Source organism: Triturus cristatus, chromosome 2_2, assembly GCF_964204655.1.
Source record: "Triturus cristatus chromosome 2_2, aTriCri1.1, whole genome shotgun sequence".
NCBI classification, from domain to species: Eukaryota; Metazoa; Chordata; class Amphibia; order Caudata; family Salamandridae; genus Triturus; species Triturus cristatus.
The window spans coordinates 1,080,207,791-1,080,226,520 of NC_140582.1; the positions used below are offsets into that span (position 1 = coordinate 1,080,207,791).

Consider the following 18,730-nt stretch of genomic DNA (forward strand, 5'->3'; position numbering starts at 1 on the left):
TGACATGGTATGTTATTATTACTAGCTAAACACAGGTTATCTATACATTGGAGGAAATCAAGTGCCCCTACAACTAAAAAATGGTTAAAAGATGTTGCATATTGTCAAGCCCAACCTTCCAAATTTTGGGAGCTCATGCCTACAGCGTCCAGGTCCAAAGATATTTGGGAGCCTGTTTTAGATAGGATTAGAACACATCAACAAGTTCAAGCAGAGACTGAATTGTCTGGGTCAGTAGTCACTTGCTATAAGCCCTCTCCACAGCAGCAGGGAATTGAGCCTGTAGTCTAGCTAAACCAAGTGGGTAAGTGGTTAGATAATAGTAATGTGTGGAGATCACGATAGGTTCGAAATGTGTGATTCCGGAATTATGATGTTCTACTGATTGTTTGTCGGGGTGATGTCCCAAGGGGGGGTACGTTATTGTTATGTTGGAAGCAACATGTGCACATTCTGAAGATGTATAAATGTTTCATCCTGTTACTGTATAACTTGAGAAATGCAAATATAGAAATTAATAGAGAGTTATGTAACTCCTTTATTATCAGGATATTATGGTTATTAGCCTCACCATAAAGGACAGCGTTCAGGAAAACTAGAAAAGACTGCAATTTATGTATATGAAAAGAGTTAATGAAGAACAGGACCTGGGATGACTAAAGCGGGTGCTAAGGGTGTCAGATCTTGGTATTTTTACATAATAGAGGTGTTAACTGGTCGCTCTGGCTGTGATAATTATATGTGTGACTAGAGACAGCTTGGAATACATGGCAAAACTAGATATTATACTGATGATGAGATGGAGGGGAAGAAGCCATCTAGATATGGTTACCTAATGAGTGAGGTGTCATCCTAAATACAATACAGACAAGACTGAGATAATGCTAATAGGCAAAGACAACCCTTTTGATCCAGTGAAATGGTGGCCAGAAGATATACCGGCCCGCCTAATACAGTGGACATTGTTAGGAATCTTGGGGTCACTCTTTCATTCCAACCACAACACAAGCCTTGGCAGTGGCATGGATGCGTTTCAATCTAATCAAATCACAAAAAAAATTCTTTGATCTCATCCACATCTATGCAAGGAAAGCGGCAGCAGTAGCTCCGATTCTATCTAGACTGGACTATTGTAATAGCATATATGCCGGGGCAAATAAGCAGGTGCCAAAAAAGTTACAGATGGTTCAACATGCGGCTGCTCGACTAGTTTTGAAATTGCTTGCTCACGCCTCGGCTGGAGTAGCCCTGAAAACCCTTCACTGGCTGCCGATCCATGAAAGAATTATATTCAAGCTCCTTTTAATTACTTTCAGAGCCTTTAGGAAATCAGGACCTTCATCCTTGACAGCTAGGTTTACACCCTATGTTCCTGCTAGAACATTCAGATCCTCCTCAGCTAATTTATTTAAACCCCCCCCTATTTAGACTCAAATCTAAAGGAGGAAAGTCTGTGGCAAGTCTAGGAACAAGAGCATGGAACCTTTTGCCTACACAGCTAAGACTCTTTGAGTCAGAGACACTTGTCAGGAAAGGGCATAAGACATGGATCTTTACAGCTCCCAATTCCCTCTGTCACTCCTTGGTGTAATCTATAACGGTTTGATTCTTCTGCTCACTCCCGCATAGCGCCAAGATGCTTCTTCTGGAGTGATAGTCTGCTTTATAAATGCATAAATCAAATCAAAGCTTTTATTATAATTTGGCATGATGAGTAACAGGTATTTTATTTTAATTTGTGATCAGTATTAGGCAGTTGTTTGAAGTTTGTGTTTGGTGCTTTGTCAGGCAGGCGCAAAGAATCAGTATATGAATGATTATGTAAGTTTTCACATACAGTTGAGTGTCATGTCCATTCAGTCCTATAACAACTTGTCCACATCTTGTAGGAGGTTATGTAATGACTGAACACATGCATAAAAAATGCAATATCCAGAGAAGAGTGTTATGAAACACGACAGGTCACTTCAGATGAAATCCATTTTGAATTACCTATACCGTGGGTCAGTGCTTAGTTTGTAAAACAATGAGTGCCAGTACCCAAAGCTCTGCTCCGACGGTGATATTAAATTCAGCACACTGAATACAAAGGCACCATAGTCTTGAATTCACCTCAGGCCTCTTTAATCCACTGCCAGACTCTGCTTTCTCTCTTTGTGCTGGTATTTCTGTCGTTCTCTTTCCTCTCCTTTCATATGTGTGTGTTTTTCACTCTTAATTGCATTCGGTAACTGATAAAGAAAAAAAAAATCCTTCCCTGTAGGAAAGTTCCCTTTCTTGCATGGTTACCCCCGATTTCTTGCCTGACCTCGGATGCAACCAGACTTGATGTGCCCTGGGCCCCTGCCAATTAGGTTCCTAGGGTACCAAGGGCACTGTGACCAGAGACGGCCTCTAGGGGCTGCAGCACCTATTGTGCCACCCTTAGAGGCCCTGTACCTTAACACCCACACACTCTCATTGCAGGCTGCATGTTTTGGTGCAGAGAAAAGTGAAGAGTCGACATGGCACGCATTCCCGTGTGCCATGCCTACAACCCACTGCCTGAGGCCTAGATAAGTCACCCCTCTAGAAGGGTGTGCTAGCGCTCAGGTGAGCATGAGTCTTGTACCCAAAGCTCTACTCCGATGGTAATATTAAATTCAGCACACTGAATACCAAGGCACCATAGTCTTGAATTCATCACAGGCCTCTTTAATCCACTGCCAGACTCTGCTGCCTCTTTAATTCCTTCTTGCCTGTCTCTGCTTTCTCTCTTTGTGCTGGTTTTCTTTCATATGTGTGTGTTTCTCACTCTCTTGATTGTGTTCGGTATCTGAATAAGACAAATACATTCCAATACCTGTAGGAAAGCGCCCTTTCTTGCATGGTTACTTCCGACTTCTTGCCTAACCTCAGATGCAACCAGACTTGATGTGCCCTGGGTCCCTGCCAATCAGGTTCCCAGGGCCTGTGTTCTTTCTAAAAACTGTACTTTGTACCCACAATTGGAACATCTCTGGTAAGCCCCTTGTAAAAGGTACCATGGGTACCAAGGGCACTGTGACCAGAGAAGGCCTCTAAGGGCTGCAGCACCTATTGTGCCACCCTTAGAGGCCATGTACCTTAACACACACACATTCCCATTGCAAGCTGCAAGTTTTGGTGCAGAGGAAAGTGAAGAGTCAACATGGCATGCATCCCTGTGTGCCATGCCTACAACCCACTGCCTGAGGCCTAGGTAAGTCACCCCTCTAGCAGGGTGTGCTAGCCCTCAGGTGAGCATGAGTCCTGTACCCCTACAGTGTTTAAGTGTATTCTTAGACATTTTAAGTGTAGTAAAGACATTAGGAGTATATGGTTCCCACCTTCGCCAACCCCACCCCTCAGGTGGGGGAGGTGAGGTGAAGCACACATCTCAGTCCCCTTGATCTTGAAGATGAGGGCACTCACCCAATTAGGGAGAGGCTCATTACTACTTTTGGTATTCACAGAAGACATTTAGTAGTAGTAAAGTTAGTAATTTGTCTCAAATTAGGATTTTGTCTTAAGACCAAAACTTAAGACAAACTTAAGTTTAACTTAAGACAAAATCCTATCTTAAGACAACATCCTAACTTTACTACTACTAAATGTCTTCTGTGAATACCAAAAGTAGTACATTTAGGATTTTGTCTCAGATTAGTTCTGTGAATCGGCCCCTATATTATTTTCACTTAGATTTATTATAAGTACATTTATCTCATATGGACAGCTTGAAACAGTGAGATGAATCAGGCCTCCTTGATTTACATCAGACATACCTTCTTTTACTGACTCTGGACATTTGCTTTAATAGAAAGAAGACACCACAAATACCTTCTCAATAATAGGAGATGATCAAAGTTGTCAAAGGAAGTCTAGCAACAGCAAAGTGCTGGTGATTCATTATCTAAGATATCTAGAATGGTAGACTGGACATCAAAGGTTCCTGTTTCAGGTCAGAAATCTGATTATAACTTTACAATATTATTATAAGCCTCGAACAATGCTTCCAGTGGTAGACAGCTGCACTCTCTGATATTTCCTAAAGAATATGAAAGGTAGAGATAGTCAAGATACTTGCTGCAATTAAAAGTATGTAGAGAAGCTTCTGAACAGTGTGGTTACTCAACCCCAGATCAAGAATCAGGCTACACCCTCACTGATGAAAACAGTTTATGAAGTGAATCAAAAGTTTAGGACCTCATCCTGGCTCACATGGAAGTGGTAGGAAAGAGAACTAAGAAGATTTAGTTGAAGACTTTCATTGATCAGCACAGGCAGACAAACATTACATTGGCAAATGCATTATATTTATTTTGCTTATCCTTAATCTTTTCCCCTGCTTTCCCTGCACATCTCGTATTTCTCTTGCCCCCACAGTCTCCTTTCTCTCATATCCTTTCTCCCCTGTTCCCTCCTTTCTACGTTTTTCTCTTCCATACTTTCCCACTCTCTCATTTCCCTTGAGCCTTTGTTTTACCAGCACTGAACTCTCTATATGCTGCTACTTAGTCTAATTTCCCTTCTTTTCCATATTTTCCCTTTTCCCTCTCATTCTTCCCATTTTTTCATTTTCTTCTCACCTTCTTTCTACCACCTTTCAGTTTCCTACTCTTTTCAAAAACTCATCCCTCATCTATCTTTCTAGTTTCCTCTTCCACTTATTCTACATCTCCTGCTTTCCAACATTCCTGTGTATATCTTTCCCCTCTATCACCTTCTTTCCACTTCTGGCATATGTTTTTCAATTCTCTGACTTAATATTTCCTCTTCCTTCTCTCCTTTTGCCCTTCTTTACCCCTTAGCTCAGCTGAGTCTCCTAAAGCCCCTGCTTCACAATCTTGCCTCCAACCTCTTTTCTTTATTATCTGTTGTGTGTTTCTCCCTTGTTCTCTCCTTGTGCCCTCTTCCTACCCCTTTCTACTGGTTAGCCCTTTATCATTCATCTTTTTCTTCTCTAACTATGTTACCCCAGCCTCTTCATCGCTCCCTTTTTTCCTTGTACTTAAGTTCTACCTTTTACAGTTTTATTCTTGCATCACAGTATCCTTCATCAGTCTCTCTCTCATCCCTGCTCAATAATTAAATCCTGTCTCCATTTTTGTTTTTTTAGTCTTTGCCTACTCTTTTTTGAATATTTCCCTACTTGACGTCCATCCCCATCACTTCTCAATTACCCTACTCTGCTTAGCCTACATGAACAACTGCAGACACTCATTTGTTGCCACCTCTGTACTCACCTAATCAATGGGCGGTGATCAACTACAAAACATGAATGTTCTGTTTCTTCTGAATACTGTCACAAGTTGAATAAGCCTGGGAAAACATCAGCAGGGTTGTTTGATGGACTACTTTAAATTAAAATAATTTTATCTGCACAACTACTTTTCGATCATTGTTGGTGGTTGTGAAGCCAAGACATGGAAGATGTGGATGAGAGGCTGAATGTTTTGTCATACAGACATAAAATGCACACAGCCCAAAGGATGACTTCATGTTTGATTTAAGAATACCTTTTTTTATTTGGCATCAGAACTTTGCAGAGATGTGTGAGCAACACAGTGTGTCCTCAACCATTCGCCTGGACAAAAACTTCTTATCCAACACAGCTGGTATCCATACCTACATGAGAATTCCTGATAAGATCAAAACAAAACCCCTTGGTGTCTGACATGAGAACTTTCTGTACTGCTAAAGAACCATCTGATGATTGGGTTTGATTTGTTTTCTGGATTCCTTTCCAGAACATGGCCTGGAAATCAGTTTTCTAGACCCATCTGGTGCTAAGTACTCTGTCAATATGCCAACCTGCGACAGAAAACGTGATGTACTACAACCACCCCGCAACACACTGAGCATTACTTGAGTGAGGTGCGTTCTAGGCAACATTTAGTCCTTTGAGGATAACTAGTGAAGCTCGAAGCCCTCTTTCATCATAAATAAGGCCCACGCAAGAACACTAGGACACCAGGAATATATTTCAGGACTTATTAAAATCCAAAACCTATCCTAGTTCGCACAATATAAATTTAAACTATTATAAAAAGAATTAGATAGTGGCAATAATACTTGTCAGGTGGTAGGATAATACAGATTATTGTATCATTATCATAATATTATTAAGCTTCTTTACATAAATATCCCCAACAACTCACTTTTCTCAGCCAACTAAGCTACATTTAGCACCGAGAAACCGACGTTGAGCTTCAGAGATGAACCACGCCTGCATATCTTTTCTGAGCATTGGAACCAAATGTTCAGCAAGGAAAGATTATTACAGCCCAGTATTCCCCTCCTCCCAAGTCTCAAATCCCTTGTACAATGTTGCTATCTTTCTCACATTGTTTTGTTCCAGTTTATATATTCTGTCTGAACATTGTTGAACATTTCCAAAATAAACAATTAGCAGTAAAGCTTTTTTACCCTTTCACTTACTTACATTCTGTGAAACCTTCCTCATTGTTTGATAAGGAGATATAAATTTCTATGAAGCTGTGTTCGTTATTTGAAAACAATCACTGGAAAGACAATTTAAACCATACAGGAAAAAACATAAATAAATATTCAAGCAAGCTCAATTATAATTTTCAATGGATAACACCATTAGTAAATGTGCATTTATATTTGAAACATACATCTGAATAAATGAACATATATTAAGCAAAAGGGTGAAACCCAAAAGAAACAATATATTATGATTATACCAGACGATTATTATTATTATACGTTTTTGAGCGTATTTCAATGAAGTCATAAGAATAGCTCACTATGCACAGAAGACTCCTCACCTGCAATGTTTTGCCTTCTGCCTTCCATGAGGCCTAGCAAACTGTCTTTGGATCACCAACAACATGGCCCTGGTTGAAGTCAATCACAAACCTCTTGTGATGGCTTCAAATACACACATTTACCTTAGCGTTATGGTAATTTCATAAAGCCTCTGGTATATTGTTAGCAGCTTGGTGTGATGTTTTCACTCCTATTTGATATACAGCATGATGTTCTCACTCACGATCAACACACCAATTACACAAAGAGTTAAGAAACTTTCTCCCTGTCCTGGGGTTATTGAGATTGTGCTGCTGGATTCCGTCGTACTCCTTTGTATCTCATCATTTTACCACTGTACCTAAGGAGCACCTGCTTCAAAATATACAAATGTTTAATGTCCCTAGTTGTTTCTGAAGAAGTGCACAGGCTTCTCTTGCAGTGGCACTACTGCTTATTCACTTTTTCTCTCCCTGCCTCTGGAGTGATGGGGTGATCCCCCAGGCCCTGGACCTTATGGGGCATGCTGTCAACTCCAGCGACAGCTGCCTACCTTCTTGCATAGACTTTGTGGCCACTGCTGATTGCTGCATGGTCAAGCTGCTTGCTTCTCCACCCCTCTTTTGTGTGCTAGGTGTGGCAGCCAGATGTTCCTCATCTCCCACCCACCTATACTTCTTTCTTTCAAGCGCAGGCCAGTGAGACAAGCACAATCAGTGTTCCCAGTGCTGGTGGTGTCCTAGAAGATCACCTCCAATACCAGCAGTCTTGGTGAGACTTAGTGGCTGGGTGATATCTTGTCTGGTTCTCCGACCACAGGACATCACAGGCTGGTTCAGCACTTCTAATAGGGAATATTGAGAAGACAGTTGACTGCTGCTAAAAATATTTTATGCTGCATCAATTTCTAAGGCATTATCGTTAAAGAACACAGGTGTGCTCGAGATTATCAGCTCTGTTGGTTAGAAAAAGCGTCTAAGAGTACATGTTTATGTGTAACCTCCATAGAAATTGGGCTGTAGGTTGACTGGCGTATGAGACCTAGTCAAGCAGCAACCAGAATTCTAGTCAGGGAAATCCTAAATAAACCTGTGCTCACCCTCTGGTAGCTCGGAACAGATCAATAAGACTTAACTTTAGAGGCAATGTGTAAAGTATTTATGCAACACTTCAAACAGTAAATCAGCGAAAACACCACACAAAAGATTCCACACCTGGTTCAAAAAACAGAGCTTAATATAATAAATAAACCAAGACCAAAACAACAAAAATCCAATATGTATAACTTCAGTTATTGAATTTCAAAGCGTCCAGAAGCAAAAGCGATATCTGGGATATCTGGTCGCACGGGTCTGGGATAAAGATGGAGCTCGAGATGCGGCGAGGCTGTGGTGCGAGGTCCTGATCTAACTTTGTTGAGGATTCCAATCCACTCAACAGCAGCAATGCGGCACTTCTGCACGAAGATGAGCCGCTCAGCTGAGAAGATGTGTTGGTTCTACTTGGTATGCGTCACTCAGCAGAGGATGCATCAGTTACACTGCAGCTACACCATAGGCCCACGTCCAAGGGTACGAGACTGGGGTGGCAACGTTCGGCAGGTTAGACTCACAGAAGGCAGAGTCTAGGTGTAGAAGGAGATTGGTTGGAAGTCTTTTATGACCCTGAGACGTCAGATCAGGAAGGATGTATGTCGTTACAACGCACACTTTTACAACGCATGCACTTACAACGCATTTTTTACAACGCATAATCCATTACAACGCATGACATTACAACGCATGACACTACAACGCATTTTTAAAAACTACCTTTACAACGCATTTCCATTACAGCGCATACTACCTTTACAACGCATACCATTACAACGCATAATATTAAATTGCATTTAAGGTAAGTGTTGGATAGTATAGGGGTAAAAATTACTATTCTAACTCCAGGGGGTGCAACAGTAGGGTAAGTGTTGGATAGTATAGGGGTAAAAATTACTATTCTAACTCCAGGGGATGCAACAGTAGAGTAAGTGTTGGATAGTATAGGGGTAAAAATTACTATTCTAACTCCAGGGGGTGCAACAGTAGGGTAAGTGTTGGATAGTATAGGGGTAAAAATTACTATTCTAACTCCAGGGGGTGCAACAGTAGGGTAAGTGTTGGATAGTATAGGGGTAAAAATTACTATTCTAACTCCAGGGGGTGCAACAGTAGGGTAAGTGTTGGATAGTATAGGGGTAAAAATTACTATTCTAACGCCAGGGGGTGCAACAGTAGGGTAAGTGTTGGATAGAATAGGGGTAAAAATTACTATTCTAACTCCAGGGGGTGCAACAGTAGGGTAAGTGTTGGATAGTATAGGGGTAAAAATTACTATTCTAACTCCAGGGGGTGCAACAGTAGGGTAAGTGTTGGATAGTATAGGGGTAAAAATTACTATTCTAACTCCAGGTGGGTGCAACAGTAGGGTAAGTGTTGGATAGAATAGGGGTAAAAATTACTATTCTAACTCCAGGGGGTGCAACAGTAGGGTAAGTGTTGGATAGTATAGGGGTAAAAATTACTATTCTAACTCCAGGGGGTGCAACAGTAGGGTAAGTGTTGGATAGTGTAGTGTAATATTATGCGTTGTAATGGTATGCGTTGTAATGGTAGTATGCGTTGTAATGGAATGCGTTGTAAAGGTAGTTTTTAAAAATGCGTTGTAGTGTCATGCGTTGTAATGTCATGCGTTGTAATGGATTATGCGTTGTAAAAAATGCGTTGTAAAGGTAGTGCGTTGTAAAAGTTGCGTTGTAAAGGTTGTTCCCCATCAGGAAGCCAGACAGCTAGCCCTTGGAGTCATTCTGGGTTCAAATGATGCAGGTCCTGTCCTTCTCACCCAGGCAGGGAGGCACCAGGCCAGCAGGTCAGCACAGCAAAACAGGAGTCCAATAGAGCAGTAGTCCAGCAGAATGGCAGTCATTTCAGTAGCACAGCAGTCCTTCTTCCTGGCAGAGTCTTCACAGGTCCAGAAGTGGTGACGTTTGAGATCCAGTACTAATACAAAGTTGTGCTTTTGAAGTGGGGGAGACTTCAAAGACATGCCTTTGAAGTGCACAGAGTTGTACAGAGGTCCTTCCTTCCTGCCCTGGCTCCAGACTCACTAAAGGGGAGGTATGCAGCACTTTGTGTGGGGACAGGACACAGCCTATTCAGGTGTAAGTGAGCCTGGGTCCAGCTCCTCCACTCCACACCTGCCAGGATGGCCTATCAAGTCACACCTAAGCTCCCATTGTGTGTGACTGTCTAGGGGGAATACACAAAAGCCCAACTGTCACCCTCTCCAGACGTGTATCAGATACAGGCAGCAGGCACCAAATGACTAAAGTAAGAAAATGTAAACTTTCTAAAAGGGGCATTTTCAGAATTGCAATTTAAAATCTGACTCCTCCATAAGATTTGATTTTAAATTGTTATTCCAGAGATACCAGACTTGAAGGGTTTATCTCTTCCCAATTAGAGATTACAATTATAAAATGTAATACTGTCATCCCAATGTTTTCCCATGGGACGGATAGGTCTTGCAGCCCTGCTGCATTGGGAGTTTTTCACTACTAGGACATGTAAAACTTAAAAGGGCATGTCCTGCCCTTTGAATACATTGCACCATGCCTTTTGGGTTGTCCAGGGCCTACCTTAGGAGTAACATATGTATCAAAAAGGAAGGCTTGTGCCTGGCAAAAGGGTTATTTTGTCAGGTAGACAAGGCAGTGCAAACTACACACATAGGCTCTGCAATGCCAGGCCTGAGACATGGTTACGGGGCTACCTCGGTGGGTGGCACAATCAGTGCATCAGGTCCTCTAGTCCTCTGTGGAGAGGTGTGGCTCACTAGGTAGAGGCGGCAGACCCGTAAGCAGAGAATCGGCCATGGACCAGGGTTCAATTCCCGACGCGGCAGGGTCGTGGACCAGGGTCAAAATGGACTCGATAATTCTCGCCTCGGTACCTACTCTAACCAGGAACACACTCGGCAACTCTGGGCATTAAGCTTGCCTCATCTCTACAACGGCCCCCCACAGACGCCGGGGATGCCTGGTTTCACCTTGGAGATACCCAGAAAGGGACCATCTCACAGGGATAGCCAGGACGGGTTCCCCAGCGGTCTACAGCGTCGGGACGCCCCGTTGCTGGGGTAGCTGTGCGCTTTACAAGTCTACAACATTTACATTTAGTAGCATTTAATTTACAGTCCCTGGGCACATGTAGTGCACTTTAATAGCGACTTATAAATAATTTATATATGTGAATTGGGGAAGCCAATATTATCATGTTTAGGGAAGAGAGCACAAACACTTTAGCACTGGTTAGTGGTAGTAAAGTGAACAGAGTCCTAAAGCCAGCAAAACAAGGTCAGAAAAGCAGAGGAGGAAGGTAAAAGGTTGGGGGGGAGACCAGCCTAAGGCTATTAGGACAGACCCAGATCCCCAACTGCATAGAAACTGACCATATTGCTTTAGAAGGTTGGCGTTAGAGATTACAGCTCAATACCATTTTACAGTAGGCGAGGCTCCATTAAAGTGGTCCCACGCCACAACAGGCGTCCAAAAGCGGGACAACGTTGCTTTTGATGGGATACAATCCGACTCCCTATATATATGAAGACAAACATGCATTTCCCCCTTTGTTTTTGATGTTTAAGACAATTTAAGAAAAATCGTGCTGTCTCGCTTGAACTTTGTCCACTTTTCTAGATTTTCTGCTCAGTTTTCACGTTATATTGCATGTGGTACATGTTATCTCTTCCTGGCTCATTGCTCTACTTCTGACAGGTGTCGACTTAGTTGGTTACTGTTTATGCTTCAATATGAATTATGGTTTCAATGTCTTGTCTTTAAATGTTATCAATATTTAACTACCCTATCTAAACTCTTTGATTTCTTCCTACGTCTCTTGTCATCAGGTGTGTTCTCTCTTCTTGTATTTGTTGCCTTCATCTCATCTTCCTTGTGCTTCATTTAATTTTTGGTCTTTTGAAATCTTGGCTCCTTGGCTATAGATTAGGATTGGCTTGGGTGTCGCCAATGTTCTTCATGGTATTGTTCAAATGCTTTAGATAAATGGGCTATAAGAAATTATGTAACATAAATTTAAAGCTTAAACTCGCAGGGTCTCGTGACTGAAGTTGGAAGACCCGTTGGACGAGGTATTATCACACATAGGAATTTCAATATTACTGACTAATTCTTGGATGCTATATTGATGCACTATTTTAAGTAGGATGTTTGGGAATGGGACTTTCATCATTTCACAAATTCCCGCTTTTACTCCGTTGCAGGTCCTTTTCCCCAACACGGATTCCAGCCCCCCCCCCAAAAAAAAAAAATCAGAAGGGTAGTAGTCCTACATAACTTGTAACCTGTAGTTGGCCAGTAAGTAACACCAGTTACTAGCTGAATCACGATTTATCTGATTCTCGTAATGCGGGCATTAATCACTTTGTTACTTTATGACAATGAAAGGTCCTGCAGGTTCATGCCCGGTACCTTTTAGTGTGTGGGTTGCACACAGAGAAAGCCCTGAGGCTTAGGTTGACATGCATCTGAGCAGTGTTCCACTCCTCATCAGTGTCATGAAGAATCTTGTGTTAATGTTAATTTTCTATTATTTGCGCTCAAGTAAGATGGGGATCGGCTGTTGAACTTCACATGCAAAGATACATGCATATTTTTAGTACTGTCTGATGCTCTTGTAGATCTTCTCATGCTATTACAGGCACGTGAGTGCAGGAGTATCATTGGGTTTTCAACCCTGTAACAATTTTTGGGCAATTTGAGACAGCCTATTTGACTAGTAGGGTAGTTGCATGGCCCCCATATAGGGCGCCTATAGACGACTCATTGTCCCCTTTTGCTGGCCTCCTTCTAACCTGCATCTGAGGGTGTATCCATCTCATTTTTGTCCTGATGAAGACCTGTTTTTGACAAAATCAACATTCTACGGGTCGAAATGTCCACGCTAAAATCTTGATATGCCTGTATTGTGCAAACTAAAAGAAGGCAGAACTATGAATTGGAGGGTTTGTCACATATAACCCCTCCCTGTACATGCTATCTCCAGGCATTCCCGCATAATAATAATAATAATATGAAATTTGTAATGCGCTCAGCTTACCCAGGGGCGTCCCGGCGCAACAGACCAGAAGGGGAGACTCAGCTAGTCACTACTGTGGAAACAGGTAGGTCTTAAGAAGTTTCCTAAATGGTAGGATCTTGGGCTCTGAGCGAATCCTGATGGGCAGAGAGTTCCAAAGAGAAGCCACCTGCACCGAGAAACGCCTACCCCCAGAACGAGCTTTTCTTACTCTGGCTGACTGCAGAAGGTGTTTTTGGTCCGAGCGCAGCAGACGTGGAGGTTTATAGGGACGGGCCATATGCGCAAGGATAGGGGGGCCTTTGCCATGTAGAATTTTGTGGGCAGTACATAGCGCCTTAAATTTCACCCGCTCCTTCACGGGGAGCCAGTGAAGCGCTCTGAGAGCAGGAGCAGCAGACTGCCTTCTGGAAACATCCATAAGGATTCTCGCAGCTGCGTTTTGCACCTGTTGGAGAGTTTTAAAGGTCGCTTCGGGGGCACCGAGAAACAGCGCATTCCCATAATCGAGCCTCGATAGGATTAGGCCACGTATCAACAGCTTCCTTGCTGGATCAGGAAGCAAAGGTAGCACCTTTCGGGCTGATTTCAGTAAGCCAAAGCAAACCCCTGCGGTCTTCCTGGCATGAGTCCGGAAGGACAGATCTTCTTCCAACCATACTCCCAAGGACTTGATCTCCTTCTTGGGGGATGGTGGATCACCAAGAGACCGGGGCCAACAGGTCGCAATAATGGAGGGACTGGGATTGCCCAGGAGCATCAGCTCGGTTTTACCTCCATTGAGCTTTAAGGCAGAGATGGACATCCAACGATAAACATTGGCGAGGCAGTCGTGTAAAACCTCAGGTTGTTCCGCCAGCTGAGTGAGGCCGACCACCAGCTGAGTATCATCAGCATAGCATTTATATTGTACTCTGAGGCAACGTTTCCACATTCCATGAGCACAGCGCTGTTCAACTTGTTTTCTTTTTTGGAACACCTACATTGTAACTATAAATCTTTTCATGTGATGTTTGAAACAATAGATGTAAAAAATGAAGCTGGTGTGTACTTTGCCTCATTGATTGATGCAAAGAGTACCCTATCAAGCCTCTTCACAAAGGGACAATGGATTGTATGAATATATGTGACAATCACAGATATATATGCTTACGTTAGAGGCTCCTGTGTTATATCTTTGAAACTACGTTGGACAATGAGGTGTGTGCAGTCTTCCATCACCCCTTCTTTCACCACTGCTTTGACAAATACTGACTCCTCTTCAGCAGAGCTATCATTGCTGGTCTGTGACCAGAGTATTAATGCTGCAGTCTTATGCTCAAGAACAAATGTTGGAGTTGCCCATTAGGGCTGGTGCACTCTCTAACTGCACTGCATCATAAAGGTATTTAACTTCCCACACTGTCATCACAATGGATTATTAGTGAGGCACTGCTCCCCGTAGGAGAGACCAGCAAGGCAGTATCCACAGTGCCCCTTAAAAAGTCCGCCTCGCTTGCTTGAGTTCCCTGTAAGGTGAATACTGCAGTAGAGGCCAGGCACCCTTGCTCTGGGTAGACCTCATCAGGGCCGGCGCTAGCGCTGGTGGCGCTTGGTGCAACAATCACTTTTGGCGCCCCCGCATCCCATGACCGCCTCCTCGGATTCTCTCTCTACCACCTGTAAAAGTGCCCCTCATCTCTCCTATCATAAGATATTGCTAAACACAGCGCCCCCCTGAGGTCACAGCGCCCCCTCCACAGGTCAGCACCCAGTGCGGCAGCACCAGTCGCATTGCCCTAAAGCCGGCCCTGGACCTCGTGATAGCTGTGTTTTCTTGTCGTAGGAAAAGCTCCACTTTCAGCCGGACTAGCCTGTAAAACCTTTAATGTATTATGTGATGCATATCGTCTGCTGTATGCCACTCTTCCTTTTTGCCCTGAGGCAAAGTTTACCCTTAGCAGCCCAGTCAGGGTCAGCACAGTATAAAATCCCCCTACATCGATGGTACTACACTGATGTACACCTATGCAACAACTACAAAAGCTGTCAAAACAGACATTACCACAACACTACAATTAGGTGAGTATACATATATTTATTTAGGAAGCGTCACTTAATAAAGGTTAACAGTTATTTTACAATTAATTATTCTAATGAAGAAGGGTAACGTTTACTTATATACTTTAATTAAAATTGTTCAGTAGTTATTTTAATAGTGGTAGCATTAGTATTAGGTTGAGGATAATTTAATTTAAATTAAGAGGGTTAGCGTTAATAGTAGGTGAGGTTTAAAAATAATTTTAAATGCTGAAAGCTGAGAGTTAATATTAAGGATAGGTGAAGGATAATGAATTAATTCAATGTAATTTTATTTAAATAAAAGAAAGTTTAAGATTTCGTGTAATTAAAGATAAAAACCAAACTCAATTTATAGAAGACTTACGATCAAGGTTAAGTTATGGAAAAATATTTATTTTACTTAAATTGAAACCAAAATAATTAGGCATTATACTTCGTATTATAGTCAACTACTTAATTTAATTTAAATAAAGGGTCAGAGATTAAGGTTAATCATTACTTTGATTAGAACTAGTTTTAATAAAAGTTATAAACAGGTAAATTAAGTAAAACATTAAAAAATATAAATAATGACACTTTAAATAATCGATGCAGTAGTAGGGCTGGGGTAGTGGGGTCCAGTAGTAATAACATACATTTGATACCTATCTGAAGGACAGAAGATCTGTCTAAGTCGCGGCATTGATGTAGCAGTGATCACTGATGTAGTTCTATAGCTCAGTACAAACACCCTGTTCTTCTCAGTACTTGAACCCTTGACACTTACACACTGTGTCCTGTGTACAGCCTATTTCTCAATTCTTTACAAAATCTGTGAGCAGTGACCTCCTTACTGAGGATCACTGTATATTGTAGCTCTTTAGACGTGCCAGGGACACAGGGTGCTTCAGGCTATGTGGACCTGGAACATCGGCAATGGGGGGACAGAGACGTTTCTCAGTAGTGATGGAACAGAATTCCTCAGAACAGCTTCATATGGTGCCACCTGATCACGTGCAGTGAGGCTGCTGGTCCCTTGTCATCATAATGTTGCATGTGCCTGTTAACGGTGCGGAGAATGGAAATTAAGTGTCAAGCCACCAGCCTTGCCGAACAAGGTTGGCACTTTCTTTGGTGCTTTTACACGCTGTCAATTTTGTACGCTGGAGAAAAACCTATTTAAAGAATCATGTTGTATTGGAACTTCCTCCTGGAACCAATTTTGAAATTTCCACCTCAGTGACATCCCCAGTGGGTCAAATATATGCTGGGAAATACTCCTCCTGTTCAAAACGTTATCTATGGCCATTTTCTCTGTATTACATAAATCCCATCTTTCATATTTACAGGGACAACCATCCTACCCCCTCTTTTCCTTGTTTGTGGGTAGGGAACCCCCCTCCCAGACTCTTCTCTCTTCAGCCATGTTCTTATGCCACAGCTGGTTCATCTCCCCTTCTACTTGAACTACTGTCTTCCCTTTACTCTCCTCGTCTGCCTACATGGTTTTACCTATGTTCCCCTCTATATCTTAATGCATCTACGCCTACATATACTCTGGCACCTATGCCACATTTATATAACTAATAACTCTACTACCACATATATCCTAGCAACTCTACCCTTATTTACACCCTAATGTCATGATCCCAGATTATCCCCTAGTAGTTCTATCACTGACTGAACTGTAGTGCCTCTAGTCCAATCTATACCCCAGTGCTCCACATTTAAATATAGCACAGTATATCTCCCTCAGAATATTTTAGGATACATTAGTACTTGTATCTGCATACTTATACCCTTCTTGTGCCAATTTCTTATTCCAGTGTACCCTTTTGATGGTGTTATTTTTTTAATGTTGAAATTTCTTACAATATTCAAGAAAAGTGTTTTGTCATTTTTGAAAATTCATTGAAATGAAGTTTGATTCGACTGGGGCATTCAGGTTAGTGTGGCATTTAAAAAAAAAAGGAAATCAAGTACAGTATTTGCCATCTGCATCTCTTCAAAGTGCACTGGGTCATATTAAAGCCGTGAACTTGCATACCCCACTGCAACTGGGTTGCAAGAACAAAATCTCTTGTGGTCTTCCCAATGCATGCGGAAGCAACTCTGCTGAGCGAGAAATAAGAACGTGCAAGGAGAGTCATTGGACCTGACCATATCATTCCTCTCTAAACCATAGGAGACTCCATCACCGGGACCAAAAGTCTCAGGAACCTATCTGCAAGTAATCTAGACTCCCTACCAGTACTTAATTTGAGATGGTGGTTTCCGGTGCTCAGCAGGACTTTATTTTCACCACCAGCTCTAATGGCACCCTTCCATATGGTGACGCTGTTTATCTTATTTTTTTTGAGGAGCACAACATTTGTTGTCTTGTTGTTTAATAATTAAATATAAATTAAAATCACTAATACCGGCCACCTAACACTATAAGAATAGCTTGGGCGGCATGTATTAGTCATTCTAATGTACACACTTGTATGAGTTGTCGCACATGTGTGAGGGTGAGGGCTAGTGGTGATGGTACTGTCATTAGCAGTGGTAGAGGGAGCAATGGGAGGTTCAAATTGCAGTGGCCTCCTCACAAGGGCCCTGGCCCTCCTTTTTTTATTTACAAATTAAGCACGGCTCCCTACATATTTTCATTGGGAAGATGGATCAGAATAATTCTACAACCCAGCCTCATGTGATATAGTCAACGGTCAGCTCATTGGGCACGAAGATTGAAAGTTAACTCCCTGCATGGCAGGAGCTTGGTCGTGATTACTCAGAATTATACATACTTAAGCTTAAAGAACAGACACATGTTTTTTGTTGCCTTATTAAGTGACCATTTGTAACCAAGGCAGGATGATTAAATGTGTATTGCTCTCTACCAGATTCCAAAAACAACATGCGCTGTATTCTACAAACTGTGTCATAACTTTCTGTTTCATTTTGATTCGTCCCAGGAACGCGAGGAGTACTACCGTGTGAAAAGTGAAGGAACAAACAGCAATGTGCTGTGGTGGGCCGTTGCACAGACCTTAATCCTTACCTCAGTTGGACTATGGCAAGTCAAATGCCTCAAAGATTTTCTTATAGAGAAGAAACTGGTCTAAAACTTCACAAATGAATGCGACGATGCAAAAATCATAAGAAATAAATGTTACTGAATAAAACACAATTTTACCTCACTTGCAATGTAAAAAAATACACTTGTCAAAAATGGAAAATAAAGTGTCTGAATTAATTTCTATTGGATCGGCACCCAGATGGTCACTGCTTGCCCTGCTCTCTCGCAGAACCATACAGATACTAGCATTCCTCTCGGCTGTATGCATGTTCTCTAAACAGCAATCACAGATCAGAGACCTTTGGGTTTTACCATATAAGCTGCTAATGTGGGGGTACCTGGCCTAGTATTATGCTGGGAGATGACTCGTTATTTCTGCTAGTCGACTGATGTTACTGTGAGATGGTACAAACCGCTTTCTCACGAACAATTCATCTTTACTCCCTCCCAACCTCCCCTGAGGTGGAGCAGAAGGAGAAGTAAGATCTGAATCTGTACACCGATGGTCAGTGCTACAAAATGTTGGTGGCCAGTATATCTTAATGAGTGGCGGCTGGTGACCTTTAAAAGTGGTGTGCGTAATCCTTGGTTCAAATTCCAATGAGCTTCTTCTTAAAGGGTTCTCTCATACTTTCTTGCACTAAGGGAATCATTTACAAAGATTTGGCTTGCGGCAGCGCTGCAAGTCTGTTTGTTGTGATTGCCCTACGGCAAATCGAAAGGGCAGGAA

The 18,730-nt window shown here is 42.2% G+C and overlaps 1 protein-coding gene across 1 annotated transcript in view; it reads left to right on the top strand.

Annotated features, from left to right (window-relative positions):
* LOC146863173 (transmembrane emp24 domain-containing protein 11-like) overlaps window positions 1-18,121 on the top strand; it is a 141,376-nt gene extending 123,255 nt beyond the window's left edge. The window contains exon 5 of the mRNA XM_085642604.1: window positions 17,897-18,121. Coding sequence (XP_085498730.1) covers window positions 17,897-18,046 — 150 coding nt within the window. The 3' untranslated portion in view covers window positions 18,047-18,121. The remainder of the gene's footprint in view (window positions 1-17,896) is intronic.
* The last annotated feature ends 609 nt before the right edge of the window (window positions 18,122-18,730 follow it).